General features: G+C 57.6%; 2 protein-coding genes across 4 annotated transcripts in view; both read left to right on the forward strand.

The window, feature by feature from the left end:
• KAT8 (lysine acetyltransferase 8) overlaps window positions 1-25,000 on the forward strand; it is a 31,466-nt gene that overhangs the window by 739 nt on the left and 5,727 nt on the right. For all 3 annotated transcript variants that reach the window (XR_014880800.1, XR_014880799.1, XM_085215250.1), the window contains exons 2-8: window positions 3,819-3,893; window positions 6,950-7,125; window positions 10,042-10,095; window positions 10,245-10,409; window positions 16,095-16,184; window positions 18,341-18,481; window positions 23,992-24,085. Coding sequence is in view for 1 of the 3 variants with exons in the window: in XM_085215250.1 (XP_085071376.1) it covers window positions 3,819-3,893; window positions 6,950-7,125; window positions 10,042-10,095; window positions 10,245-10,409; window positions 16,095-16,184; window positions 18,341-18,481; window positions 23,992-24,085 (795 nt within the window). In the remaining 2 variants the exon portion in view is untranslated. The remainder of the gene's footprint in view (window positions 1-3,818; window positions 3,894-6,949; window positions 7,126-10,041; window positions 10,096-10,244; window positions 10,410-16,094; window positions 16,185-18,340; window positions 18,482-23,991; window positions 24,086-25,000) is intronic.
• LOC146541947 (uncharacterized) lies at window positions 18,502-22,424 on the forward strand (the record flags this gene model as incomplete). The annotated part of the gene is made up of 1 exon (XM_085215254.1): window positions 18,502-22,424. A coding segment is annotated over exon 1 (3,921 nt), but the record flags the coding sequence as incomplete, so codon positions are not given.

Genomic DNA, 25,000 nt, shown 5'->3' on the forward strand with positions numbered 1-25,000 from the left:
GGGTCTGTGGGGCTTGTAGGGCTATGGGGCCTATGGGCTATGGGGCCCTTGGGGTCTTTGGGCTCTATGGGCATAATTGGGGCCCTATTGGGTCTGTGGGGCTCTATGGGGCATAATGTGGGCTCTGGGTTGGGGCCTATTGTGCCCTATGGGGCATAATTGGGGCCCTATGGGGTCTGTGGGGCCCTATGGGGCATAATTTGGGCCATGGGGTCTGTGGGGCCCTATGGGGCATAATGGGGGCCCTTGGGTCTGTGGGGCTCTATTGGGCATAATGGGGGCCCTGGGTCTGTGGGGCTCTATGGGGCTTAATGGGGGCCCTATGGGGTCTGTGGGGCCTATGGGCTAATGGGCCTATGGGGTCTGGGGGCCCTATGGGGTCTGTGGGGCCGGGGCTGTGGCCCTATGGGGCTATGGGCTATGGGGTCTGTGGGCCCTGTGGGGCATAATGGGGGCCCTATGGGGTCTGTGGGCCTATGGGGTTTGGGCCCTATGGGGCTTTGGGCTCTATGGGGCCTAATGGGGGCCCTATGTGGTCTGTGTGGCTCTATGGGGCATAATGGGGGCCCTATGGGGTCTTTGGGCCATATGGGTCATAATTGGGGCCCTATGGGGTCTGTGGGCCTCTATGGGGCATAATGGGGGCCCTATGGGGTCTGTGGGGCTCTATGGGGCATAATGGTGGGCCTTGGTTGGGTCTGTGGGGCTCTATTGGGCATAATTGGGGCCCTATGGGGACTGTGGGGCTCTATTGGGCATTATGGGGGCCCTATGGGGGCTGTGGGGTCTGTTGGGCTCTATGGGGCATAATGGGGGCCCTGGTCTGTTGGACTCATTGGGCTTAATGGGGGCCCTATGGGGTCTGTTGGGCTCTATGGGCCTAATGGGGGACCTATGGGCTCTGTGGGGCCCTAGGGTGGATCTGGGGCTGGTGGGGCCTATGGTTGGGGCTCTGTGGGCTAATGGGTTTGGGCTCGTGGGGTTGGGCTCTGTGGGGCCCTATGGGGTCTGTGGGCTCTGGTGGTAATGGGGCCTATGGGGTCTTGGGGCTCTATGGGGCTAATGGGGGCCCTATGGTTTCTGTGGGCTATGGGGCATAATGGGGGCCCTATGGGGGGTCTGTGGGGCCTTTGGGTGGGCCCCTATGGGGTCTGTTGGGCTCTATGGGGCATAATTGGGGCCCTATGTGGTCTGGGTTTGGGCTCTGTGGGCCCCTAATGGGGGCCCTTTGGACTCTGTGGCTATGGGGCATAATGGGGGTCTGGGGCCTGGGCTCTTTGGGACCATGGGGTTTGGGTCTGTGGCCCTATGGGGTCTTGGGGCTTATGGGGCATAATGGGGGCCCTATGGTGGCTGTGGGTTGGGCCTAATGGGGCCCTATGGGTTCTGTGGCCTGGGTTGGGTTGTGCCTATGGGGTTGGGGCTCTGGGCTTTGGGGGGGCCCTATGGGTTATGGGCCTATGGGCATGTGGGGCCCTATGGGTTCTGTGGGGCTCTATGGGGCATAATGGGTGCCCTATGGGGTTTGTGGGGCTCTATGGGCCCCTAATGGGTGGGCCTTTGGGGTCTGTGGGGCCCTATGGTTTGGCGGGGCTTGGGGGTCTGTGGGCCCCTATGGGGTTGGGGTCTGTGGGCCCTTGGGGTTTTGGGGCTCTTGGGGCCCTATGGGGTTTGGTCGTGGGGCCTTTGGGGCCTGGGGGCCCTATGGGGTCTGTGGGGCTCTATGGGCCATATGGGGGGGCTCTGGGGCCTGTGGGGTATGGGCTCTGTGGGGCCATGGGGTTTGGGGTCCCTATGGGGTTTGGGACCTATGGGGCCTGTGGGCCTGGTTGGGACATGGGCTATGGGGTCTGTGGGGCCATGGTCTGTGTGGCTCTGTGGGGTTAGCCCTATGGTTTGGGCTCTATGGGGCATGGGGTCTGTGGGCCTTGTGGGGTTTGGGGCCCCTATGGGTTTGGGGCTCTTGGGCCTTGGGTTTGGGCTCTGGCCTGGGCTTTGGGGCTCTGTGGGCCTGTGGTTGGCAGTGGGGCTTTGGCCTGTGGGCCCTAGGGGTTGCTCGTGGGCTTTGGGGCCCTATGGGGTTTGGCCTTGGGCTCTGGGGCCCTATGGGGTTTTGGGCTCTGTGGGGCTTTGGGGACTCTGTGGGGCCCCTATGGGGTTTTGGGAAGCTCATGTGGGGCCTTGGGAGGCTATGGGCCCCTATGGGGTTTTGGGGGGTCTGTGGGGCCCCTATGGGTTTGGGGCTCTGTGGGGCCTATGGGGTCTTGGGTCTGTGGGGCTTTGGGGGCATCTGGGGGCCCTATGGGGTCTGTGGGGCTCTATGGGGCTATGGGGGTCCTATGGGGTCTGTGGGCTCAGTGGGGCATTTGGGGCTAATCTGTGGGGCCCCTATGGGGTTTGGGGCTCTGGGGATCAGTGGGGCTTTTGGGATCTGTGGGGCCCCTATGGGGTTTTGGGGCTCTATGGGCTATTGGGGCCTAAGGGGTCTGTGGGGCCAATGGGTTCTTGGGGCTCAGTGGGGCATATGGGGGGGCTCTGTGGAGCCCTATGGGGTTTTGGGACTCTGTGGGGTCAGTGGGGCTTTGGTGGGCTCTGTAGGGCCCTATGGGGTTGTGGGAGCCCGTGGGGCTTTGGGGGCTCTGTGGGGCCCCTATGGGGTTTTGGGGGCTCTGTGGGGCCCCTATGAGGTTTTGGAACTCAGTGGGTTTGGGGTGCTCTATGGGGCCCTATGGGGTTTTGGGAAGCTCAGTAGGGTTTGGGGGGGCTCTGTGGGGCCCCTATGGGGTTTTGGGACTCAGTGGGGTTTTGGGGGGCTCAGTTGGGCCCCTATGGGGTTTTGGGACTCAGTGGGGTTTTGGGGGGCTCTGTGGGGCCCCTATGGGGTTTTGGGACTCAGTGGGGCTTTGGGGGGCTCTGTGGGGCCCCTATGGGGTTTTGGGGGGGCTCTGTGGGGCCCCTGTGGGGTTTTGGGACTCAGTGGGGCTTTGGGCGGCTCAGTGGGGCCCCTATGGGGTTTTGGGACTCTGTGGGGCTCAGTGGGGCTTGGGGGAGCTCTGTGGGGCCCATGGGGTTTTGGGAAGCTCAGTGGGGTTTTGGGGGGGCTCTGTGGGGCCCGTATGGGGTTTTGGGACTCAGTGGGGCTTTGGGGGGCTCTGTGGGGCCCCTATGGGGTTTTGGGACTCAGTGGGGCTTTGGGGGGCTCTGTGGGGCCCCTTGTGGGTTTTGGGGGGGCTCTGTGGGGCCCGTGTGGGGTTTTGGGACTCAGTGGGGTTTTGGGGGCTCAGTGGGGCCCCTATCGGGTTTTGGGGGGCTCTGTGGGGCCCCTTTGGGGTTTTGGGAAGCTCAGTGGGGTTTTGGGGGGGCTCTGTGGAGCCTCTATGGGGTTTTGGGACTCAGTGGGGCTTTGGGGGTCTCTGTGGAGCCCCTATCGGGTTTTGGGGCTCAGTGGGGCTTTGGGGGCTCTGTGGGGCCCCTATGGGGTTTGGGAGCTCTGTGGGACTCAGTGGGGTTTTGGGCGGCTCAGTTGGCCCCTGTGGGGTTTTGGGAAGCTCAGTTGGGCTCAGTAGGGTTTTGGGGGGGCTCTGTGGGGCCCAATGCGGTTTTGGGAAGCTATGGGGTTTTGGGGGGGCTCTGTGGGGCCCCTGTGGGGTTTTGGGACTCAGTGGGGCTTTGGGGGCTCTGTGGGGCCCCTATTGGGTTTTGGGGGGTCTTTGTGGGGCCCCTATGGGGTTTCGCTGTCTCTGTGAGGTCCCTATGGGGTTTTGGGGTCTCTGTGGGGCTGCTGTGGGGTCCCTGATCCCAGTGTTTCCCACCCCCAGACTCAGCGGAGGTGATTCAGTCGCGGCTGAACGAGCAGGAGGGGCGCGAGGAGTTCTACGTGCACTACGTCGGCTGTAAGTCCTCCAAACACCCCCAAAAACCCCCGGCGGACCCCAACCCCCCCCCGCCCCCCCCCCCCCCAAAAAAAAAAACCCCATATCCCCCAGCCCCCCCAAAATACCCACAAAACCCCTGTAGCCCCCCCCCCTTCCCCCAACTCCGTAGGGCTGCGCTGAGCTCCTGCTGCTTGCAGTTCGCCGCATGGCGGAGGAGCGACTGTAAGTCCTCCAACGCCCCCAAAAAAGACCCCAAATCTTTTAAAATCACCCCAAATCCTCGCAAATTGCCCCAAATCCACTTCCCAAACCACACAGGGCCCTATAGGATCCCTATAGGGTCGCTCTAGGGTTGTGCTGAGCTCCCAGTGCTCCCAGTTCTCCACCGCTTGGGATGGATGGTGGTTGACTGTAAGTCCTCCAACACCCCAAAAACACCCAGAATTCCCTAAAATGGCCGCAGATCCATTCCTAAACCCCATAGGGTCCTATAGGATCCTTATAGGGTTGTGCTGAGCTCCCAGTGCTCCCAGTTCACCGCTGCTTGGGATGGATGGTGGTTGATTGTAAGTCCTCCAACACCCCAAAAACACCCAAAATCCCTTAAAATGGCCTCAGATCCACCCCCGAACCCGTAGGGCCCTATAGGATCCTTATAGGGTTGTGCTGAGCTCCCAGTGCTCCCAGTTCCCCACCGCTTGGGATGGATGGTGGTTGACTGTAAGTCCTCCAAACACCCCAAAAACACCCAAAAATCTCATAAAATGGCCCCAAACGGCCCAAATCCGCCCCCGAACCCCATTAGGCCCTATAGGGTCGCTATAGGATTGTGCTGAGCTTCCAGTGCTCCCAGTTCACCACCGCTTGGGTTGGATGGTGTTTGACTGTAAGTCCTCCAACACCCCAAAAGCACCCAAAAATCCCTTAAAATGGCCGCAGATCCCCCCCGAACCCCATAGGGCCCTATAGGATCCTTATAGGGTTGTGCTGAGCTCCCAGTGCTCCCAGTTCACCGCTGCTTGGGATGGATGGTGGTTGATTGTAAGTCCTCCAAACACCCCAAAAACACCCCAAAATCTCGTAAAATGGCCCTGAGTGGCCCCAAATCCACCCCCGAACCCCACAGGGCCCTATAGGGTCCCTATAAGGTTGCTGCAGGGTTGTGCTGAGCTCCCAGTGCTCCCAGTTCCCCACCGCTTGGGATGGATGGTGGTTGACTGTAAGTCCTCCAACACCCCAAAATCACCCCAAATCCCCTAAAATGGCCGCAAATCCCCCCCGAAACCCACAGGGCCCTATAGGTTGCTTATAGGGTTGTGCTGAGCTCCCAGTGCTCCCAGTTCACCACCGCTTGGGTTGGATGGTGGTTGACTGTAAGTCCTCCAACACCCCAAAAGCATCCAAAAATCCCTTAAAATGGCCTCAAACGGCACCAAATCCGTCCCCGAACCCCATTGGGCCCTATAGGGTCGCTCTAGGGTTGTGCTGAGCTCCCAGTGCTCCCAGTTAACCGCCGCTTGGGATGGATGGTGGTTGATTGCAAGTCCTCCAAACACCCCAAAAACACCCCAAAATCCCTTAAAATGGCCCTCAGTGGCCCCAGATCCGACCCCGAACCCCATAGGGCCCTATAGGGTCGCTATAGGGTCTCTATAGGGTTGTGCTGTGCTCCCAGTGCTCCCAGTTCCCCACCGCTTGGGATGGATGGTGGTTGACTGTAAGTCCTCCAAACACCCCAAAAACACCCCAAAATCCCTTAAAATGGCCCTCAGTGGCCCCAAATCTGCCCCCGAACTCTGTAGGGCCCTATAGGGTTGCTATAGGGTTGCTATAGGGTTGTGCTGAGCTCCCAGTGCTCCCAATTAACCGCCACTTGGGATGGATGGTGGTTGACTGCAAGTCCTCCAAACACCCCAAAAACACCCCAAAATCCCTTAAAATGGCCCTCAGTGGCCCCAAATCCGCCCCCGAACTCCACAGGGCCCTATAGGGTCGCTATAGGGTTGTGCTGAGCTCCCAGTGCTCCCAGTTCCCCACCGCTTGGGATGGATGGTGGTTGACTGTAAGTCCTCCAAACACCCCAAGAACACCCCAAAATCCCTTAAAATGGCCCTCAGTGGCCCCAGATCCGCCCCCGAACCCCATAGGGCCCTATAGGGTTGCTATAGGGTTGCTATAGGATTGTGCTGTGCTCCCAGTGCTCCCAGTTCCCCACCGCTTGGGATGGATGGTGGTTGACTGTAAGTCCTCCAAACACCCAAAAACACCCCAAAATCCCTTAAAATGGCCCTCAGTGGCCCCAAATCCGCCCCCGAACTCTGTAGGGCCCTATAGGGTTGCTATAGGGTCGCTATAGGGTTGTGCTGAGCTCCCAGTGCTCCCAGTTAACCGCCGCTTGGGATGGATGGTGGTTGACTGCAAGTCCTCCAAACACCCCAAAAACACCCCAAAATCCCTTAAAATGGCCCCAAACGGCCCCAGATCCGCCCCCGAACCCCATAGGGCCCTATAGGGTCGCTCTAGGGTTGTGCTGAGCTCCCAGTGCTCCCAGTTCCCCACCGCTTGGGATGGATGGTGGTTCACTGTAAGTCCTCCAAACACCCCAAAAACACCCCAAAATCCCTTAAAATGGCCCTCAGTGGCCCCAAATCCGCCCCCAAACTCTGTAGGGCCCTATAGGGTTGCTATAGGGTTGCTATAGGGTTGTGCTGAGCTCCCAGTGCTCCCAGTTAACCACCGCTTGGGATGGATGGTGGTTGACTGTAAGTCCTCCAAACACCCCAAAAACACCCCAAAATCCCTTAAAATGGCCCCAAACGGCCCCAGATCCGCCCCCGAACTCTGTAGGGCCCTATAGGGTTGCTATAGGGTCTCTATAGGGTTGTGCTGAGCTCCCAGTGCTCCCAGTTAACCACCACTTGGGATGGATGGTGGTTGACTGTAAGTCCTCCAGACACCCCAAAAACACCCCAAAATCCCTTAAAATGGCCCCAAACGGCCCCAGATCCGCCCCCGAACCCCATAGGGCCCTATAGGGTCACTCTAGGGTTGTGCTGAGCTCCCAGTGCTCCCAGTTAACCGCCGCCTGGACGAATGGGTGGACCGGAACCGACTGGCGCTGAGCAAAACGCTGAAGGACGCGGTGCAGAAAAACTCGGAACAGTTTTTGGGGGAACTCCCGGAACAACCGGAGAGAAAGATCACCCGGAACCAGAAACGGAAACACGACGAAATCAACCATGTGCAGAAGGTAGGGGGGGGAACTGGGAGGGAACTGGGAGAAACTGGGAGGCGACTGGGAGGGATTTAGGGTGACTGAGAAGGATCTGGGAGGGATTGGGAGGAGACTGGGATGGATGGGAGCAACCAGGATGGGACTGGGAGGGACTGGGGGCAACTGGGGGGTGACTGGGAAGAAACTGGGGGCAACTGGGAGGTGAATATGAGGGACTGGGGTGACTGGGAGAGACTGGGAAGGCTGGGAGGGAACTGGAGGCAACTGGGAGGCGAACTGAGAAGGGCTGTGGGCAATTGAGAGGGACTGGGGGTGACTGGGGGCGACTGGGAGGGAACTGGAGCCAACTTAGAAGCAACTGGGAGGGTCTGGGGGCATCTGGGAGGTGACTGGAGGAGGGACTGGGATGACTGGGAGGGAACCGGGAGCATCTGGGAGGGAAGTGGGGGCAACTGGGAGCGATTGGGGGTGCTGGGGGAACAACTGGGAGGGACTGGGGACGACTGGGAGGGAACTGGGGGCATCTGGGAGGAGACTGGGAGGGACTGGGAGGGAACTGGGGCCAACTGAGAAGCAACTGGGAGGGTCTGGGGGCATCTGGGAGGCGACTGGGAGGGACTGGGACAACTGGGAGGGAACCGGGGGCATCTGGGAGGTGACTGGGAGGGACTTGGCTGACTGGGAGAGACTGGGGACAACTGGGAGGGAACTGGAGGCAACTGGGAGGCGACTGAGAAGGGCTGTGGGCAATTGAGAGGGACTGGGGGGACTGGGGGCGACTGGGAGGGAACTGGGGCCAACTGAGAAGCAACTGGGAGGGTCTGGGGGCATCTGGGGGCGACTGGGAGGGACTGGGACAACTGGGAGGGAACCGGGGGCATCTGGGAGGGAAGTGGGGGCAACTGGGAGCGATCGGAGGGGCTGGGGGAACAACTGGGAGGAGACTGGGAGCGACTGGGAGGGAATTGGGGGCATCTGGGAGGAGACTGGGAGCGACTGGGAGGGAACTGGGGGCAACTGAGAAGCAACTGGGAGGGTCTGGGAGGCGACTGGGAGGAACTGGGGGGACTGGGAGGGAACCGGGGGCATCTGGGAGGGAAGTGGGGGTAACTGGGAGCGACTGGGGGGGCTGGGGGAACAACTGGGAGGGACTGGGGGCGACTGGGAGGGAACTGGGGGCAACTGGGAGGCAACTGGGAGGGACTGGGACAACTGGGAGAGACTGAGAGGGAGACTGGGAGGGACTGGGGTGACTGGGAGGGATGGAGGAACTGGGACCAAACTGGAAGCAACTGGAAGGGTCTGGGGCATCTGGGAGTGACTGGGAGGCAACTGGGAGAGACTGGGAGGCATCTGGGAGGGACTGGGAGGATGACTGGACGACTGGAGATGACGGGGGATCTGGGAGAGATTGGGAGGCAACTGGGAAGGGGCTGGGGGACAACTGGAGGGAAATGAGAGGGCATCTGGGAGGGACTAGGGCGACTGGGAGAGACTGGGAGGCAACTGGGAGGGACTGGGGGGCAACTGGGAGCGATTGGGGGCATGGGGAGGGACTGAGGGAGACTGGGAGGGAAGTGGGAAGGACTGGGGGGCAACTGGGAGGGACTGATAGAGACTGGGAGGCAACTGGGAAGGGACTAGGGGGCAACTGGAGGGACTGGGGCCACAGGGAGGGACTGGGAGAGACTGGGAGGCAACTGGGAAGGACTGGGGCTACGGAGGGGAACTGATAGAGACTGGGAGGCAACTGGGAAGGACTGCGGGGCAACTGGGATGGACTGGGAGGGCAACTGGTAGGGACTGGGGCACCACGGGAAAGGACTGGTAGAGACTGGGAGCCAACTGGGAAGGACTGGCGCCACAGGGAGGGCCTGAGAGAGACTAGGGAGCAACTGGCAAGGACTGGAGGGCAACTGGGAGGGACTGGTAGAGACTGAGAGCCAACTGGGACTGTACTGGGGCCACAGGGAGGGACTGGGAGAGACTGGGAGGCAACTGGAAGGACTGGGGCCATGGGGACGAACTGGTAGAGACTGGGAGCCAACTGGGTAGGACTGGGGCCACAGGGAGGGACTGGTGGAGACTAGGGGGCAACTGGGAAGGACTGGGGAGGCAACTGGGAAGGACTGGGAGGGCAACTGGAAGGGACTGGGGCACCACGGGGAGGGACTGGGAGACTGGGAGGCAAGTGGGAAGGACTGGGGGGAACTAGGAGGAACTGGTAGAGACTGGGAGGCAACTGGGAAGGGACTGGGAGGCAACTGGGAAGGACTGAGGCCACGGGGAGGGACTGAGAGAGACTGGGAGGTAACTGGGAAGGATTGGGGGGCAACTGGGATGGACTGGGAGGGCAACTGGAAGGGACTGGGGCACCACGGGGAGGGACTGGGAGGCAACTGGGAAGGACTGGGGGCAACTGGGAAGGACTGGGGCCATGGGGAGGGACTGAAAGAGACTGGGAGGCAACTTGGAAGGACTGGGGGGCAACTGGGAAGGACTGAGAGGGCAACTGGAGGGGACTGGAGCTATGGGGAGGGACTGGTAGAGACTGGGAGGCAACTGGGAAAGACTGGGGGGCAACTGGGAAGGACTGGGAGGGCAACTGGGAGGGACTGATAGAGACTGGGGGGCAACTGGGAAGGGACTGGGAGGCAACTAGGAAGGACTGGGGGGCAACTGGGAAGGACTGGGGGGCAACTGGAGGGACTGGGAGAGACTGGGAGGCAACTGGGAAGGGACTGGGGGGCAACTGGGAGAGACTGGGGCCACAGGGAGGGACTGGGAGAGACTGGGAGGCAAGTGTGAAAGACTGGGGGTCAACTGGGAGGGACTGGTAGAGACTGGGAGGCAACTGGGAAGGGACTGGGGGGCAACTGGGAGAGACTGGGACGGCAACTGGGACCCACTGGGCCTTACTGGGACCCCCAGACCTACGCAGAGATGGACCCCACCACGGCAGCGCTGGAGAAGGAGCACGAAGCGGTGAGTCTGACCCCAAAACCGCCTCGTTTCTCCCCAAATCTCCCGTCCCCCCCCCTTCACAAACAGCCCCGGGGGAGGGGGGGAAGAGGGGGGGATCCCCGGATGTGAGGAGGAGCCCCAAAAACGCCGTTTTTCGCCCCGTTTTTCAGATCACCAAAGTGAAATACGTGGACAAAATCCACATCGGGCACTTTGAGATCGACGCCTGGTATTTCTCCCCCTTCCCCGAGGACTACGGCAAGCAGCCCAAGCTGTGGATCTGCGAGTATTGCCTCAAGTACATGAAGTACGAGCGCACCTACCGCCTCCACCTGGTGGGTGACACGCGTGTGACGCGCCGCGACGCGCTTAGGGGGCACGTGGGGCACGCGGGGATGTGGGGATGTGGGACCCATGTCTAGTTCTGCAGGTGTTACCCTGAGAACTGAACCCCATCTGCATGCATGGGTGGGTGATATGCTTAGGAACACGTGTGACACACTTGGGGATGCGTGTGACATGCTACGACATGCGTGTGACACGCTTAGGGGGCACGTGGGACACGCGGGGATGTGGGGATGTGGGACCTATGTCTGGTTCTGGGGGTGTTACCCTGAGAACTGAACCCCATCTGCATGCATGGGTGGGTGACATACTTAGGAACACGTGTGACATGCTTGGGGATGCGTGTGACATGCTATGACATGCGTGTGACACGCTTAGGGGGCACGTGGGACACGCGGGGATGTGGGGATGTGGGACCCACGTTTGATTCTGGGGGTGTTACCCTGAAAACTGGAGCCCAGCTGCGTCTGTATAGTGGGTGACATGCTTAGGAACACGTGTGACACGTTTGGGGGTGCGTGTGACATGCTATGACATGCGGGGATGTGGGGATGTGGGACCTATGTCTGGTTCTGGGGGTGTTACCCTGAAAACTGAACCCCATCTGCATGCATGGGTGGGTGATATGCTTAGGAACACGTGTGACACGCTTGGGGATGCGTGTGACATGCTATGACATGCGTGTGACACGCTTAGGGGGCACGTGGGGCACGCGGGGATGTGGGGATGTGGGACCCACGTTTGGTTCTGGGGGTGTTACCTTGAAAACTGAACCCCGTCTGCGTGCATGGGTGGGTGACATGCTTGGGGATGCGTGTGACACGCTTAGGGGGCACGTGGGACACGCGGGGATGTGGGGATGTGGGACCCACGTTTGGTTCTGGGGGTGTTGCCCTGAAAACTGGAGCCCAGCTGCGTCTGTATAGTGGGTGACACGCTTAGGGACATGTATAACATGCTTGGGGATGCGTGTGACATGCTATGACACGCGTGTGACATGCGGGGATGTGGGACCCATGTTTGGTTCTGCAGGTTTTACCCTGAAAACTGAACCCCATCTGCATGCATGAGTGGGTGACATGCTTAGGAACACGTGTGACACGCTTGGGGATGCGTGTGACATGCTATGACATGCGTGTGACACGCTTAGGGGGCACGTTGGACACGCGGGGATGTGGGGATGTGGGACCCACGTTTGTTTCTGGGGGTGTTACCCTGAAAACTGGAGCCCAGCTGCGTCTGTATAGTGGGTGACATGCTTAGGAACACGTGTGACACGTTTGGGGGTGCGTGTGACATGCTATGACATGCGGGGATGTGGGGATGTGGGACCTATGTCTGGTTCTGGGGGTGTTACCCTGAAAACTGAACCCCATCTGCATGCATGGGTGGGTGATATGCTTAGGAACACGTGTGACACGCTTGGGGATGCGTGTGACATGCTATGACATGCGTGTGACACGCTTAGGGGGCACGTGGGGCACGCGGGGATGTGGGGATGTGGGACCCACGTTTGATTCTGGGGGTGTTGCCCTGAAAACTGAACCCCGTCTGCGTGCATGGGTAGTTGACATGCTTAGGAACATGTGTGACACACTTGGGGACGCGTGTGACATGCTATGACATGCGTGTGACACGCTTAGGGGGCACGTGGGACACGCGGGGATGTGGGGATGTGGGACCCACGTTTGGTTCTGGGGGTGTTGCCCTGAAAACTGGAGCCCAGCTGCGTCTGTATAGTGGGTGACATGCTTAGGAACACGTGTGACACGCTTGGGGATGCGTGTGACATGCTATGACACACGTGTGACATGCGGGGATGTGGGGATATGGGACCCATTTTTGGTTCTGCAGGTTTTACCCTGAAAACTGAACCCCATCTGCATGCATGGGTGGGTGACATGCTTAGGAACACGTGTGACATGCTTGGGGACGCGTGTGACATGCTATGACATGCGTGTGACACGCTTAGGGGGCACGTGGGGCACGCGGGGATGTGGGGATGTGGGACCCACGTTTGGTTCTTCGGGTGTTGCCCTGAAAACTGGAGCCCAGCTGCGTCTGTATAGTGGGTGACACGCTTAGGGACATGTATAACATGCTTGGGGATGCGTGTGACATGCTATGACACGCGTGTGACATGCAGGGATGTGGGGATATGGGACCAATTTTTGGTCCTGCAGGTTTTACCCTGAAAACTGAACCCTATCTGCATGCATGGGTGGGTGATATGCTTAGGAACACGTGTGACACTCTTGGGGATGCGTGTGACATGCTATGACACACGTGTGACACGCTTAGGGGGCACGTGGGACACGCGGGGATGTGGGGATGTGGGACCCACGTTTGGTTCTGCGGTTGTTACCCTGAAAACTGGAGCCCAGCTGCGTCTGTATAGTGGGTGACATGCTTAGGGACATGTATAACATGCTTGGGGATGCGTGTGACATGCTATGACACGCGTGTGACATGTGGGGATGTGGGACCCATGTTTGGTTCTGCAGGTTTTACCCTGAAAACTGAACCCCATCTGCATGCATGGGTGGGTGACATGCTTAGGAACACATGTGACACACTTGGGGACGCGTGTGACATGCTATGACATGCGTGTGACATATAGGGATGTGGGGACGTGGGACCTATGTCTGGTTCTGGGGGTGTTACCCTGAGAACTGAACCCCATCTGCATGCATGGGTGGGTGACATACTTAGGAACACGTGTGACATGCTTGGGGATGCGTGTGACATGCTATGACATGCGTGTGACACGCTTAGGGGGCACGTGGGACACGCGGGGATGTGGGGATGTGGGACCCACGTTTGATTCTGGGGGTGTTACCCTGAAAACTGGAGCCCAGCTGCGTCTGTATAGTGGGTGACACGCTTAGGGACACGTGTGACACGCTTGGGGATGCGTGTGACATGCTATGACACACGTGTGACATGCAGGGATGTGGGGATATGGGACCCATTTTTGGTCCTGCAGGTTTTACCCTGAAAACTGAACCCTATCTGCATGCATGGGTGGGTGATATGCTTAGGAACACGTGTGACACACTTGGAGACTCGTGTGACATGCTACTACATGCATGTGACACGCTTAGGGGGCACGTGGGGCACGCGGGGATGTGGGGATGTGGGACCCACGTTTGGTTCTGGGGGTGTTACCCTGAAAACTGGAGCCCAGCTGCGTCTGTATAGTGGGTGACACGCTTAGGGACACGTGTGACACGCTTGGGGATGCGTGTGACATGCTATGACATGCGTGTGACGCGCTTAGGGGGCACGTGGGACACGCGGGGATGTGGGGATGTGGGACCCACGTTTGATTCTGGGGGTGTTACCCTGAAAACTGGAGCCCAGCTGCGTCTGTATAGTGGGTGACACGCTTAGGGACACGTGTGACATGCTTGGGGATGCGTGTGACATGCTATGACACGCGTGTGACATGCAGGGATGTGGGGATATGGGACCAATTTTTGGTCCTGCAGGTTTTACCCTGAAAACTGAACCCTATCTGCATGCATGGGTGGGTGATATGCTTAGGAACACGTGTGACACTCTTGGGGATGCGTGTGACATGCTATGACACGCGTGTGACACGCTTAGGGGGCACGTGGGACACGCGGGCATGTGGGGATGTGGGACCCACGTTTGGTTCTGGGGGTGTTGCCCTGAAAACTGGAGCCCAGCTGCGTCTGTATAGTGGGTGACACGCTTAGGGACATGTATAACATGCTTGGGGATGCGTGTGACATGCTATGACACACGTGTGACATGCGGGGATGTGGGGACGTGGGACCTATGTCTGATTCTGGGGGTGTTACCCTGAGAACTGAACCCCATCTGCATGCATGGGTGGGTGACATACTTAGGAACACGTGTGACACGCTTGGGGACGCGTGTGACATGCAATGACATGCGTGTGACACGCTTAGGGGGCACGTTGGACACGCGGGGATGTGGGGATGTGGGACCCACGTTTGGTTCTGCGGGTGTTGCCCTGAAAGTTGGAGCCCAGCTGCGTCTGTATAGTGGGTGACACGCTTAGGAACATGTGTGACACGCTTGGGGATGCGTGTGACATGCTATGACATGCGTGTGACACGCTTAGGGGGCACGTGGGACACGCGGGGATGTGGGGATGTGGGACCCACGTTTGGTTCTGGGGGTGTTGCCCTGAAAACTGAACCCCGTCTGCGTGCATGGGTGGGTGATATGCTTAGGAACACGTGTGACACTCTTGGGGACGCGTGTGACATGCTATGACATGCGTGTGACACGCTTAGGGGGCACGTGGGGCACGCGGGGATGTGGGGATGTGGGACCCACGTTTGGTTCTGGGGGTGTTACCCTGAAAACTGGAGCCCAGCTGCGTCTGTATAGTGGGTGACACGCTTAGGGACACGTGTGACACGCTTGGGGATGCGTGTGACATGCTATGACACGCGTGTGACATGTGGGGATGTGGGGATGTGGGACCCACGTTTGGTTCTGGGGGTGTTACCCCGAAAACTGAACCCCATCTGCAGGCATGAGTGGGTGACACGCTTAGGAACACGTGTGACACGCTTGGGGACGCGTGTGACATGCTATGACACGCGTGCAACACGGATACGGGGCACGTGGGACACGTTGGGATGTGGGGATGTGGTACCCATGTTTGGTTCTGCGGGTGTTACCCTGAAAACTGCAGTCCAGCTGCGTCTGTGTGGTGGGTGACATGCTTAGGAACACGTGTGACATGCTTGGGGATGCGTGTGACATGCTATGACACGCGTGTGACACGCTTAGGGGGCACGTGGGACACGCGGGGATGTTGGGATGTGGGACCCACTTTTGGTTCTGCGGGTGTTGCCCTGAAAACTGAACCCCGTCTGCATGCATGGGTGGGTGACGTGCTTAGGAACACGTGTGACATGCTTGGGGATGCGTGTGACCTGCTATGACACGCGTGCGACACGGATAGGGGGCATGAGGGACACGTTGGGATGTGGGGATGTGGTACCCATGTTTGGTTCTGGGGGTGTTACCCTGAAAGTTGGAGCCCAGCTGCGTCTGTATAGTGGGTGACACGCTTAGGGACACGTGTGACACGCTTGGGGATGCGTGTGACATGCTATGACATGCGTGTGACACGCTTAGGGGGCACGTGGGACACGTGGGGATGTGGGGATGTGGGACCCACGTTTGGTTCTGCGGATGTTGCCCCGAAAACTGGAGTCCAGCTGCGTCCGTGTGGTGGGTGACACGCTTAGGGACACGTGTGACACACTTGGGGACACGTGTGACATGCTATGGCACGCGTGTGACACGCTTAGGGGGCACGTGGGACACGTTGGGATGTGGGGATGTGGGACCCACGTTTGGTTCTGCAGGTGTTACCCTGAAAACTGGAGCCCAGCTGCTTCTGTGTGGTGGGTGACACATGTGTGACATGCTTGGTGACATGTGTGATGCATGTGACACGCTTAGGGATGCGTGTGACACGCTTAGGGGGCATGTGAGACATGCGGGGATGTGGGGGTAGGGGACCCATGTTTGGTTCTGCGGGTGTTGCCCCAAAAATTGGAGCCCAACTGCAGCCGTGCGGTTGGTGACACGCGTGTGACGCGCTTGGGGACACGTGTGAGACGCGTGTGGCACGTTGGTGACACGTGTGTGGTTGTCCCCAGGGTCAGTGCCAATGGAGACAGCCGCCAGGACGCGAGATCTACCGCAAGAGCAACATCTCTGTGTACGAGGTGGATGGCAAAGACCACAAGGTGGGGACGCAGGGGGACACGGGGGGTGACATGTGGGGACACGGAGGTGACACGGCGGTGACACGGAGGTGACACAGGCTGCCAGGTCCTCCATCACAACCTCATCCTATTGGCCAGTGTCAACCAGAGGGGTGATAGGGATGGGGACACGGTGTTGCCATGCATGGACACGTGGTGACATGGAGGTGACACGTGGTGACACGTGGTGACACAGAGGTGACACATGGTGACATGGAGGTGACAGATGATGGCACAGAGGTGACACAGAGGTGACACGGGATGTCAGGTCCTCCACCACAACCTCCTCCTATTGGCCAGCCTCTACCAGAGGGGTGATAGGGATGGGGACACGGAGTTGCCATGCATGGACACGTGGTGACACAGAGGTGACACGTGGTGACACAGAGTTGACACGGAGGTGACACAGAGGTGACACGGGACGTCAGGTCCTCCACCACAACCTCCTCCTATTGGCCAGTGTCAACCAGAGGGGTGATAGGGATGGGGACACGGTGTTACCATGCATGGACGCGTGGTGACATGGAGGTGACACGTGGTGACACAGAGGTGACACGGAGGTGACACATGGTGACACGGAGGTGACACAGGCTGTCAGGTTTTCCATAACAACCTCCTCCTATTGGTTAGCCTCTACCAGAGCGGTGATAGGGATGGGGACACGGTGTTGCCATGCATGGACGCGTGGTGACATGGAGGTGACACGTGGTGACACAGAGTTGACACGGAGGTGACACGGAGGTGACACGGGACATCAGGTCCTCCACCACAACCTCCTCCTATTGGCCAGTGTCAACCAGAAGGGTGATTGGGATGGGGACACGGTGTTGCCATGCATGGACGTGTGGTGACATGGAGGTGACACGTGGTGACACAGAGTTGACACGGAGGTGACACAGAGATGACACGGGACGTCAGGTCCTCCACCACAACCTCCTCCTATTGGCCAGTGTCAACCAGAGGGGTGATAGGGATGGGGACACGGTGTTACCATGCATGGACACGTGGTGACATGGAGGTGACACGTGATGACACAGAGTTGACACGGAGGTGACACGTGGTGACACGGAGGTGACACAGGCTGTCAGGTTTTCCATAACAACCTCCTCCTATTGGCCACCGTCAACCAGAAGGGTGATAGGGATGGGGACGCGGTGTTGCCATGCATGGACGCGTGGTGACATGGAGGTGACACGTGGTGACACAGAGTTGACACGGAGGTGACACGGGACATCAGGTCCTCCACCACAGTCTCCTCCTATTGGTCAGCCTCTACCAGAGGGGTGATAGGGGTGGGGACACGGTGTTACCATGCATGGACGCGTGGTGACACGGAGGTGACACGTGGTGACACGGAGGTGACACAGGCTGTCAGGTTTTCCATAACAACCTCCTTCTATTGGCCAGCCTCTACCAGAAGGGTGATAGGGATGGGGACACGGTGTTGCCATGCATGGGCACGTGGTGACACGTGGTGACACAGAGTTGACACGGAGGTGACACAGAGGTGACACGGGACATCAGGTCCTCTACCACAACCTCCTCCTATTGGCCAGCGTCAACCGGAAGGGTGATAGGGGTGGGGACACGGTGTTGCCATGCATGGACGCATGGTGACACGGAGGTGACACATGGTGACACGGAGGTGACACAGGCTGTCAGGTTTTCCATAACAACCTCCTCCTATTGGCCACTGTCAACCAGAAGGGTGATAGAGATAGGGACGCGGTGTTGCCATGCATGGACGTGTGGTGACATGGAGGTGACACGTGGTGACACAGAGTTGACACAGAGATGACCCGGGACATCAGGTCCTCCACCACAACCTCCTCCTATTGGCCAGCATCAACCAGAAGGGTGATAGGGATGGGGACACGGTGTTGCCATGTATGGACGCGTGGTGACATGGAGGTGACACGTGGTGACACAGAGTTGACACGGAGGTGACACGGGACATCAGGTCCTCTACCACAACCTCCTTCTATTGGCCAGCGTCAACCGGAAGGGTGATAGGGATGGGGACGCGGTGTTGCCACGCACGGCGGCGCGGTGACACGGCGGCAGGGTGTCACCGCGGTGGGGTGACGTGGCGGCGGTGACCCCGTGTGACCCCCATCCGTCCCCCCTCCCCCCTCCAGATCTACTGCCAGAACCTCTGCCTGCTGGCCAAGCTCTTCCTGGACCACAAGACGCTTTACTTCGACGTGGAGCCCTTCGTCTTCTACCTGCTGACCGAGGTGGACCGCCAGGGGGCGCACATCGTCGGCTACTTCTCCAAGGTGACGCCCGGGGGGGGTGGCGATGTGTTGTTGTGGTGTTGTCACCGTATTGTGTTGTGTCGCTGTCACCGTGTTGTGTTGCTGTCACCGTGTTGTGTTGTGTTGTGTTGCTGTGACCCTGTTGTGTTGTGTCGCTGTCACTATGTTGTGTTGTTGTCAGCGTGTTGTGTTGTGTTGTTGTCACCGTGTTGTGTTGTGTCGCTGTCACCGTGTTGTGTCGCTGTCACCGTGTTGTGTTGCTGTCACTGTGTTGTGTTGTGTTGCTGTCACCCTGTTGTGTAGTTGTCATCGTGTTGTTTTGCTGTCACCTGGTTGTGTTGCGTTGTTGTCACCGTGTTGTGTTGCTGTCACCTGGTTGTGTTGTTGTGTTGCTGTCACCGTGTTGTGTTGTTGTGTCGCTGTCACCCTGTTGTGTTGTGTCGCTGTCACCGTGTTGTGTTGTGTCGCTGTCACCCTGTTGTGTTGTGTCGCTGTCACCGTGTTGTGTTGCTGTCACCGTGTTGTGTTGTGTTGTGTTGCTGTGACCCTGTTGTGTTGTGTCGCTGTCACCCTGTTGTGTTGTGTCGCTGTCACTATGTTGTGTTGTTGTCAGCGTGTTGTGTTGTGTTGTTGTCACCGTGTTGTGTTGTGTCGCTGTCACCGTGTTGTGTCGCTGTCACCGTGTTGTGTTGCTGTCACTGTGTTGTGTTGTGTTGCTGTCACCCTGTTGTGTAGTTGTCATCGTGTTGTTTTGCTGTCACCTGGTTGTGTTGCGTTGTTGTCACCGTGTTGTGTTGCTGTCACCTGGTTGTGTTGTTGTGTTGCTGTCACCGTGTTGTGTTGTTGTGTCGCTGTCACCCTGTTGTGTTGTGTCGCTGTCACCGTGTTGTGTTGTGTCGCTGTCACCCTGTTGTGTTGTGTCGCTGTCACCGTGTTGTGTTGCTGTCACCGTGTTGTGTTGTGTTGTGTTGCTGTGACCCTGTTGTGTTGTGTCGCTGTCACCCTGTTGTGTTGTGTCGCTGTCACTATGTTGTGTTGTTGTCAGTGTGTTGTGTTGTGTTGTTGTCACCGTGTTGTGTTGTGTCGCTGTCACCGTGTTGTGTCGCTGTCACCCTGTTGTGTTGCTGTCACTGTGTTGTGTTGTGTTGCTGTCACCCTGTTGTGTAGTTGTCATCGTGTTGTTTTGCTGTCACCTGGTTGTGTTGCGTTGTTATCACCGTGTTGTGTTGCTGTCACCTGGTTGTGTTGTTGTGTTGCTGTCACCGTGTTGTGTTGTTGTGTCGCTGTCACCCTGTTGTGTTGTGTCGCTGTCACCGTGTTGTGTTGTGTCGCTGTCACCGTGTTGTGTTGCTGTCACCGTGTTGTGTTGTGTTGTGTTGCTGTCACCCTGTTGTGTTGTGTCGCTGTCACCCTGTTGTGTTGTTGTCACCGTGTTGTGTTGTGTTGCTGTCACTGTGTTGTGTCGCTGTCACCGTGTTGTGTTGCTGTCACTGTGTTGTGTTGTGTTGCTGTCACCCTGTTGTGTAGTTGTCATCGTGTTGTTTTGCTGTCACCTGGTTGTGTTGCGTTGTTGTCACCGTGTTGTGTTGCTGTCACCTGGTTGTGTTGTTGTGTTGCTGTCACCGTGTTGTGTTGTTGTGTTGCTGTGACCCTGTTGTGTTGTGTCGCTGTCACCCTGTTGTGTTGTGTCGCTGTCACTATGTTGTGTTGTTGTCACCATGTTGTGTTGTGTTGTTGTCACCGTGTTGTGTTGTGTCGCTGTCACCGTGTTGTGTTGTGTCGCTGTCACCCTGTTGTGTTGCTGTTACCGTGTTGTGTCGCTGTCACCCTGTTGTGTTGTGTCGCTGTCACCCTGTTGTGTTGCTGTTACCGTGTTGTGTCGCTGTCACCCTGTTGTGTTGTGTCGCTGTCACTATGTTGTGTCGCTGTCACCGTGTTGTGTTGTGTCGCTGTCACCATGTTGTGTTGTGTCGCTGTCACCGTGTTGTGTTGCTGTCACTGTGTTGTGTTGTGTTGTTGTCACCATGTTGTGTTGTTGTGTTGTCACTGCATTTTGTTGTGTTGCTGTCACCGTGTTGTGTTGTGTTGCTGTCACCGTGTTGTGTTGTTGTGTTGTCACTGCATTTTGTTGTGTCACTGTCACCGTGTTGTGTTGTTGTGTTGCTGTCACCATGTTGTGTTGCTGTCACCATGTTGTGTTGCTGTCACCTGGTTGTGTTGCTGTCACCTGGTTGTTTTGCTGTCACCGTGTTGTGTTGTTGTGTTGCTGTCACCATGTTGTGTTGTTGTGTTGCTGTCACCGTATTGTGTTGTGTTGTTGTCACCGTGTTGTGTTGTGGTGTTGTTGTGTTGTCACTGCATTTTGTTGTGTTGCTGTCACCGTGTTGTTGTGTTGTTGTCACCGTGTTGTGTTGTTGTCACCCCCATGTTGTTGTGTTGTCGTTGTGTTGTTGTCACCGTGTTGTGTTGTTGTCACCCCATGTTGTTGTTGTCATCACCCCCACGTTGTTGTGTTGTCGTTGTGTTGTCGTCGTGTTGTTGTCACCAGGTTGTGTCATTGTCCCCCCCACGTTGTTGTGTTGTCGTTGTGTTATTGTCACCCGGTTGTGTTATTGTCACCCCCGCGTTGTTGTGTTGTTGCGTTGTCATCGTGTTGTCGTCGTGGTGTTGTTACCCTGTTGTGTTGTTGTCACCCGGTAGTGTTGTTGTCATCCCATGCTATTGTGGTGGTGTTTTGTTGTTGTTATGTTGTTGTTGTGTTGTTGTCACCCCTTGTTATTGTTGTTGTTGCATTGTTGTCATGTTGTCATTGTGTTGTTGTCACCCGATTGTTGTGTTGTCATCGTGTTATTGTCACCCCATGTTGTTGTTGTTGTTGTGTTGTTGTTGTATTGTTGTCACCCAGTTGTGTCGTTGTCCCCCCCACGTTGTTGTTGTTGTTGTGTTGTCGGTGTGTTGTTGTGTTGTTGTCACCTCCACGTTGTTGTGTTGTCGTCGTGTTGTTGTCACCCGGTTGTGTTGTTGTCACCCCCACGTTGTTGTGTTGTCGTTGAGTTGTTGTCACCCAGTTGTGTCATTGTCACCCCATCTTGTTGTTGTTGTTGTGTTGTTGTCACCCCCATGTTGTTGTGTAGTCAACGTGTTGTTGTCACCCGGTTGTGTTGTTGTCACCCCATGTTGTTGTTGTTGTTGTTGTCTCCCACATGTTGTTGTGTTGTCGTTGTGTTGTCATTGTGGTGTTGTCACCCGGTTGTGTTGTTGTCACTCCATCTCGTTGTTGTTGTCGTGTTGTTGTCATGTTGTTGTCACCCGGTTGTGTCGTCATCCCCCCCACGTTGTTGCGTTGTTGTCACCCATTTGTGTCGTTGTCCCCCCCACATTGTTGTGTTGTTGTCACTTGGTTGTGTCGTCGTCCCCCCCACGTTGTTGCGTTGTTGTCACCTGGTTGTGTTGTCCCCCCCCCACGTTGTGTCGTTGTCACCTGGTTGTGTCGTTGTCCCCCGGTTGTGTTGTTGTCACCCGGTTGTGTCGTGTCCCTCCCCCCCACGTTGGTGCATTGTTGTCACCCGGTTGTGTCGTTGTCCCTCCCACATTGTTGCGTTGTTGTCACCCAGTTGTGTCCCTACACCCCTCCCCCCACATTGTTGCGTTGTTGTCACCCGGTTGTGTCATTGTCCCCCCCACATTGTTGCGTTGTTGTCACCCATTTGTGTCATCGTCCCCCCCACGTTGTTGCGTTGTTGTCACCCAGTTGTGTCGTTGTCCCCCGGTTGTGTTGTTGTCACCCAGTTGTGTTGTCCCCCCCCCCCCACGTTGTTGTTTTGTTGTCACCCGGTTGTGTCATTGTCCCCCCCACGTTGTTGCATTGTTGTCACCCGGTTGTGTCATTGTCCCCCCCACGTTGTTGCATTGTTGTCACCCGGTTGTGTCGTTGTCCCTCCCACATTGTTGCGTTGTTGTCACCTGGTTGTGTGTCCCCCCCCCCCCCCCCCCCCACATTGTTGTGTTGTCACCCGGTTGTGTCGTCGTCCCTCCCACATTGTTGCGTTGTTGTCACCTGGTTGTGTCATCGTCCCCCCCACGTTGTTGCGTTGCTGTCACCTGGTTGTGTCGTTGTCCCCCCCACGTTGTTGTGTTATTGTCCCCCGGTTGTGTCGTTGTCCCCCCGGTTGTGTCCCCCCCCCGCCCCCCACATTGTTGCGTTGTTGTCACCCGTTTGTGTCTTCGTCCCCCCCACATTGTTGCGTTGTTGTCACCCAGTTGTGTCGTCCCCCCCCCCACATTGTTGTGTTGTTGTCATCTGGTTGTGTCGTCGTCCCCCCCACGTTGTTGCGTTGTTGTCACCCAGTTGTGTCGTTGTCCCCCCCACGTTGTTGTGTTATTGTCCCCCGGTTGTGTCGTTGTCACCCGGTTGTGTCCCCCCCCTGCCCCCCACGTTGTTGCGTTGTTGTCACCCAGTTGTGTCATTGTCCCCCCCACGTTGTTGTGTCGTTGTCACCCAGTTGTGTTCCCCCCTCCCCCCCGCCACATTGTTGTGTTGTTGTCACCTGGTTGTGTCGTTGTCCCCGCCACGTTGTTGCGTTGTTGTCCCCCGGTTGTGTCGTTGTCACCCGGTTGTGTCCCCCCTCCCCCCCCCACGTTGTTGTGTTGTTATCACCCGGTTGTGTCCCCCCTCCCCCCCCCACGTTGCTGCATTGTTGTCACCTGGTTGTGTCATCGTCCCCCCCACGTTGTTATGTTGTTGTCACCCGGTTGTGTTCCCCCCCCCCCCCCCCCCCACATTGTTGCATTGTTGTCACCCGGTTGTGTCATCGTCCCCCCCCACATTGTTGCGTTGTTGTCACCTGGTTGTGTCATCGTCCCCCCCACATTGTTGCGTTGTTGTCACCCCGTTGTGTCATCGTCCCCCCCACATTGTTGCGTTGTTGTCACCCGGTTGTGTCATTGTCCCCCCCACGTTGTTGCGTTGGTGTCACCTGGTTGTGTCGTTGTCCCTCCCACATTGTTGCGTTGTTGTCACCCCATTGTGTCATTGTCCCCCCCACGTTGTTGCGTCGTTGTCACCCGGTTGTGTTCCCCCCCCCTTCCCCCCCATTGTTGTGTTGTTGTCACCTGGTTGTGTCGTCCCCCCCCCCCACGTTGTTGCATTGTTGTCACCCGGTTGTGTCATCGTCCCCCCCACGTTGTTGCGTTGTTGTCACCCGCTTGTGTCATTTTCCCCCCCACGTTGTTGCATTGTTGTCACCCGGTTGTGTCATCGTCCCCCCCACATTGTTGCGTTGTTGTCACCCGGTTGTGTCATCGTCCCCCCCACATTGTTGCGTTGTTGTCACCCGGTTGTGTTTCCCCCCCCCCCACGTTGTTGTGTCGTTGTCCCCTGGTTGTGTCGTTGTCCCCCAGTTGTGTTGTCACCCGGTTGTGTCGTCGTCCCCCCCCCTCCCCACGTTGTTGTTTTGCTGTTACCTGGTTGTGTCATTGTCCCCCCCACGTTGTTGCGTTGTTGTCACCCGGTTGTGTCGTTGTGCCCCCAGGAGAAGGAGTCCCCGGACGGGAACAACGTTGCCTGCATCCTGACGCTGCCGCCGTACCAACGCCGCGGATACGGGAAGTTCCTCATCGCCTTCAGTGAGCGCCGCGGGCAGTTGGGGACGGTTGGGGACAACGGGGGGATGGTTGGGGACGGTTGGGGACAATTGGGGGAATCTGGGGACATTTGGGGACAATTGGGGACATTTGCGAGAATTTGGGGACATTTGGGGACATTTGGGAGGATTTGGGGGACATTTGCGGACAACGTGGGACAATTTGGGGACATTTGGGAGGATTTTGGGGACATTTGGGGACAACGTGGGACAATTTGGGGACATTTGGGAGGATTTTGGGGGACATTTGGGGACAACGTGGGACAATTTGGGGACGTTTGGGTGAATTAGGGGAGAATTTCAGACAATTTGGGGAAGTTTGGGGACGTTTGGGGACAATCGGAGCCATTTTGGTTTCATTTATGGCCAATTGGGGCCATTTTGTGGCCATTTTGGTGACATTTGGGGCCAATTTGGGGTCATTTGGGGCCATTTTGGTGACATCTGGGGCCACTTCGAGCTACTTGGGGGTCATTTTGGGGTCTTTTGGTACCATTTGGGATCGTTTGGGGCCATTTGGGTGACATTTGGGGCCACACTGAGCTACTTGGGGGCCGTTTGGGGACAGTTTTGGGTCGTTTGTGGCCATTTTGGTGACATTTGGGGCCACTTTGAGCTACTTGGGGGTCATTTGTGGCCACTTTGGTGACATTTGGGGTCATTTGGGGGTCATTTGGGACCATTTGGGTGACATCTGGGGCCACTTCGAGCTACTTGGGGTCATTTTGGGGTCTTTTGGTGCCATTTGGGATCGTTGGGGCCATTTGGGTGACATTTGGGGCCACTTTGAGCTGCTGGGGGGCCATTTAGGGCCATTTTGGTGACATCTGTGGCCAATTTGGGGTCGTTTGTGGCCACTTTGGTGACATTTGGGGCCACTTGGAGCTATTTCGGGGTC

The sequence above is a fragment of the Meleagris gallopavo genome, unplaced genomic scaffold (genome assembly GCF_905368555.1).
Source record: "Meleagris gallopavo unplaced genomic scaffold, MGAL_WU_HG_1.1 scaffold_12, whole genome shotgun sequence".
Classification (NCBI taxonomy): Eukaryota; Metazoa; Chordata; class Aves; order Galliformes; family Phasianidae; genus Meleagris; species Meleagris gallopavo.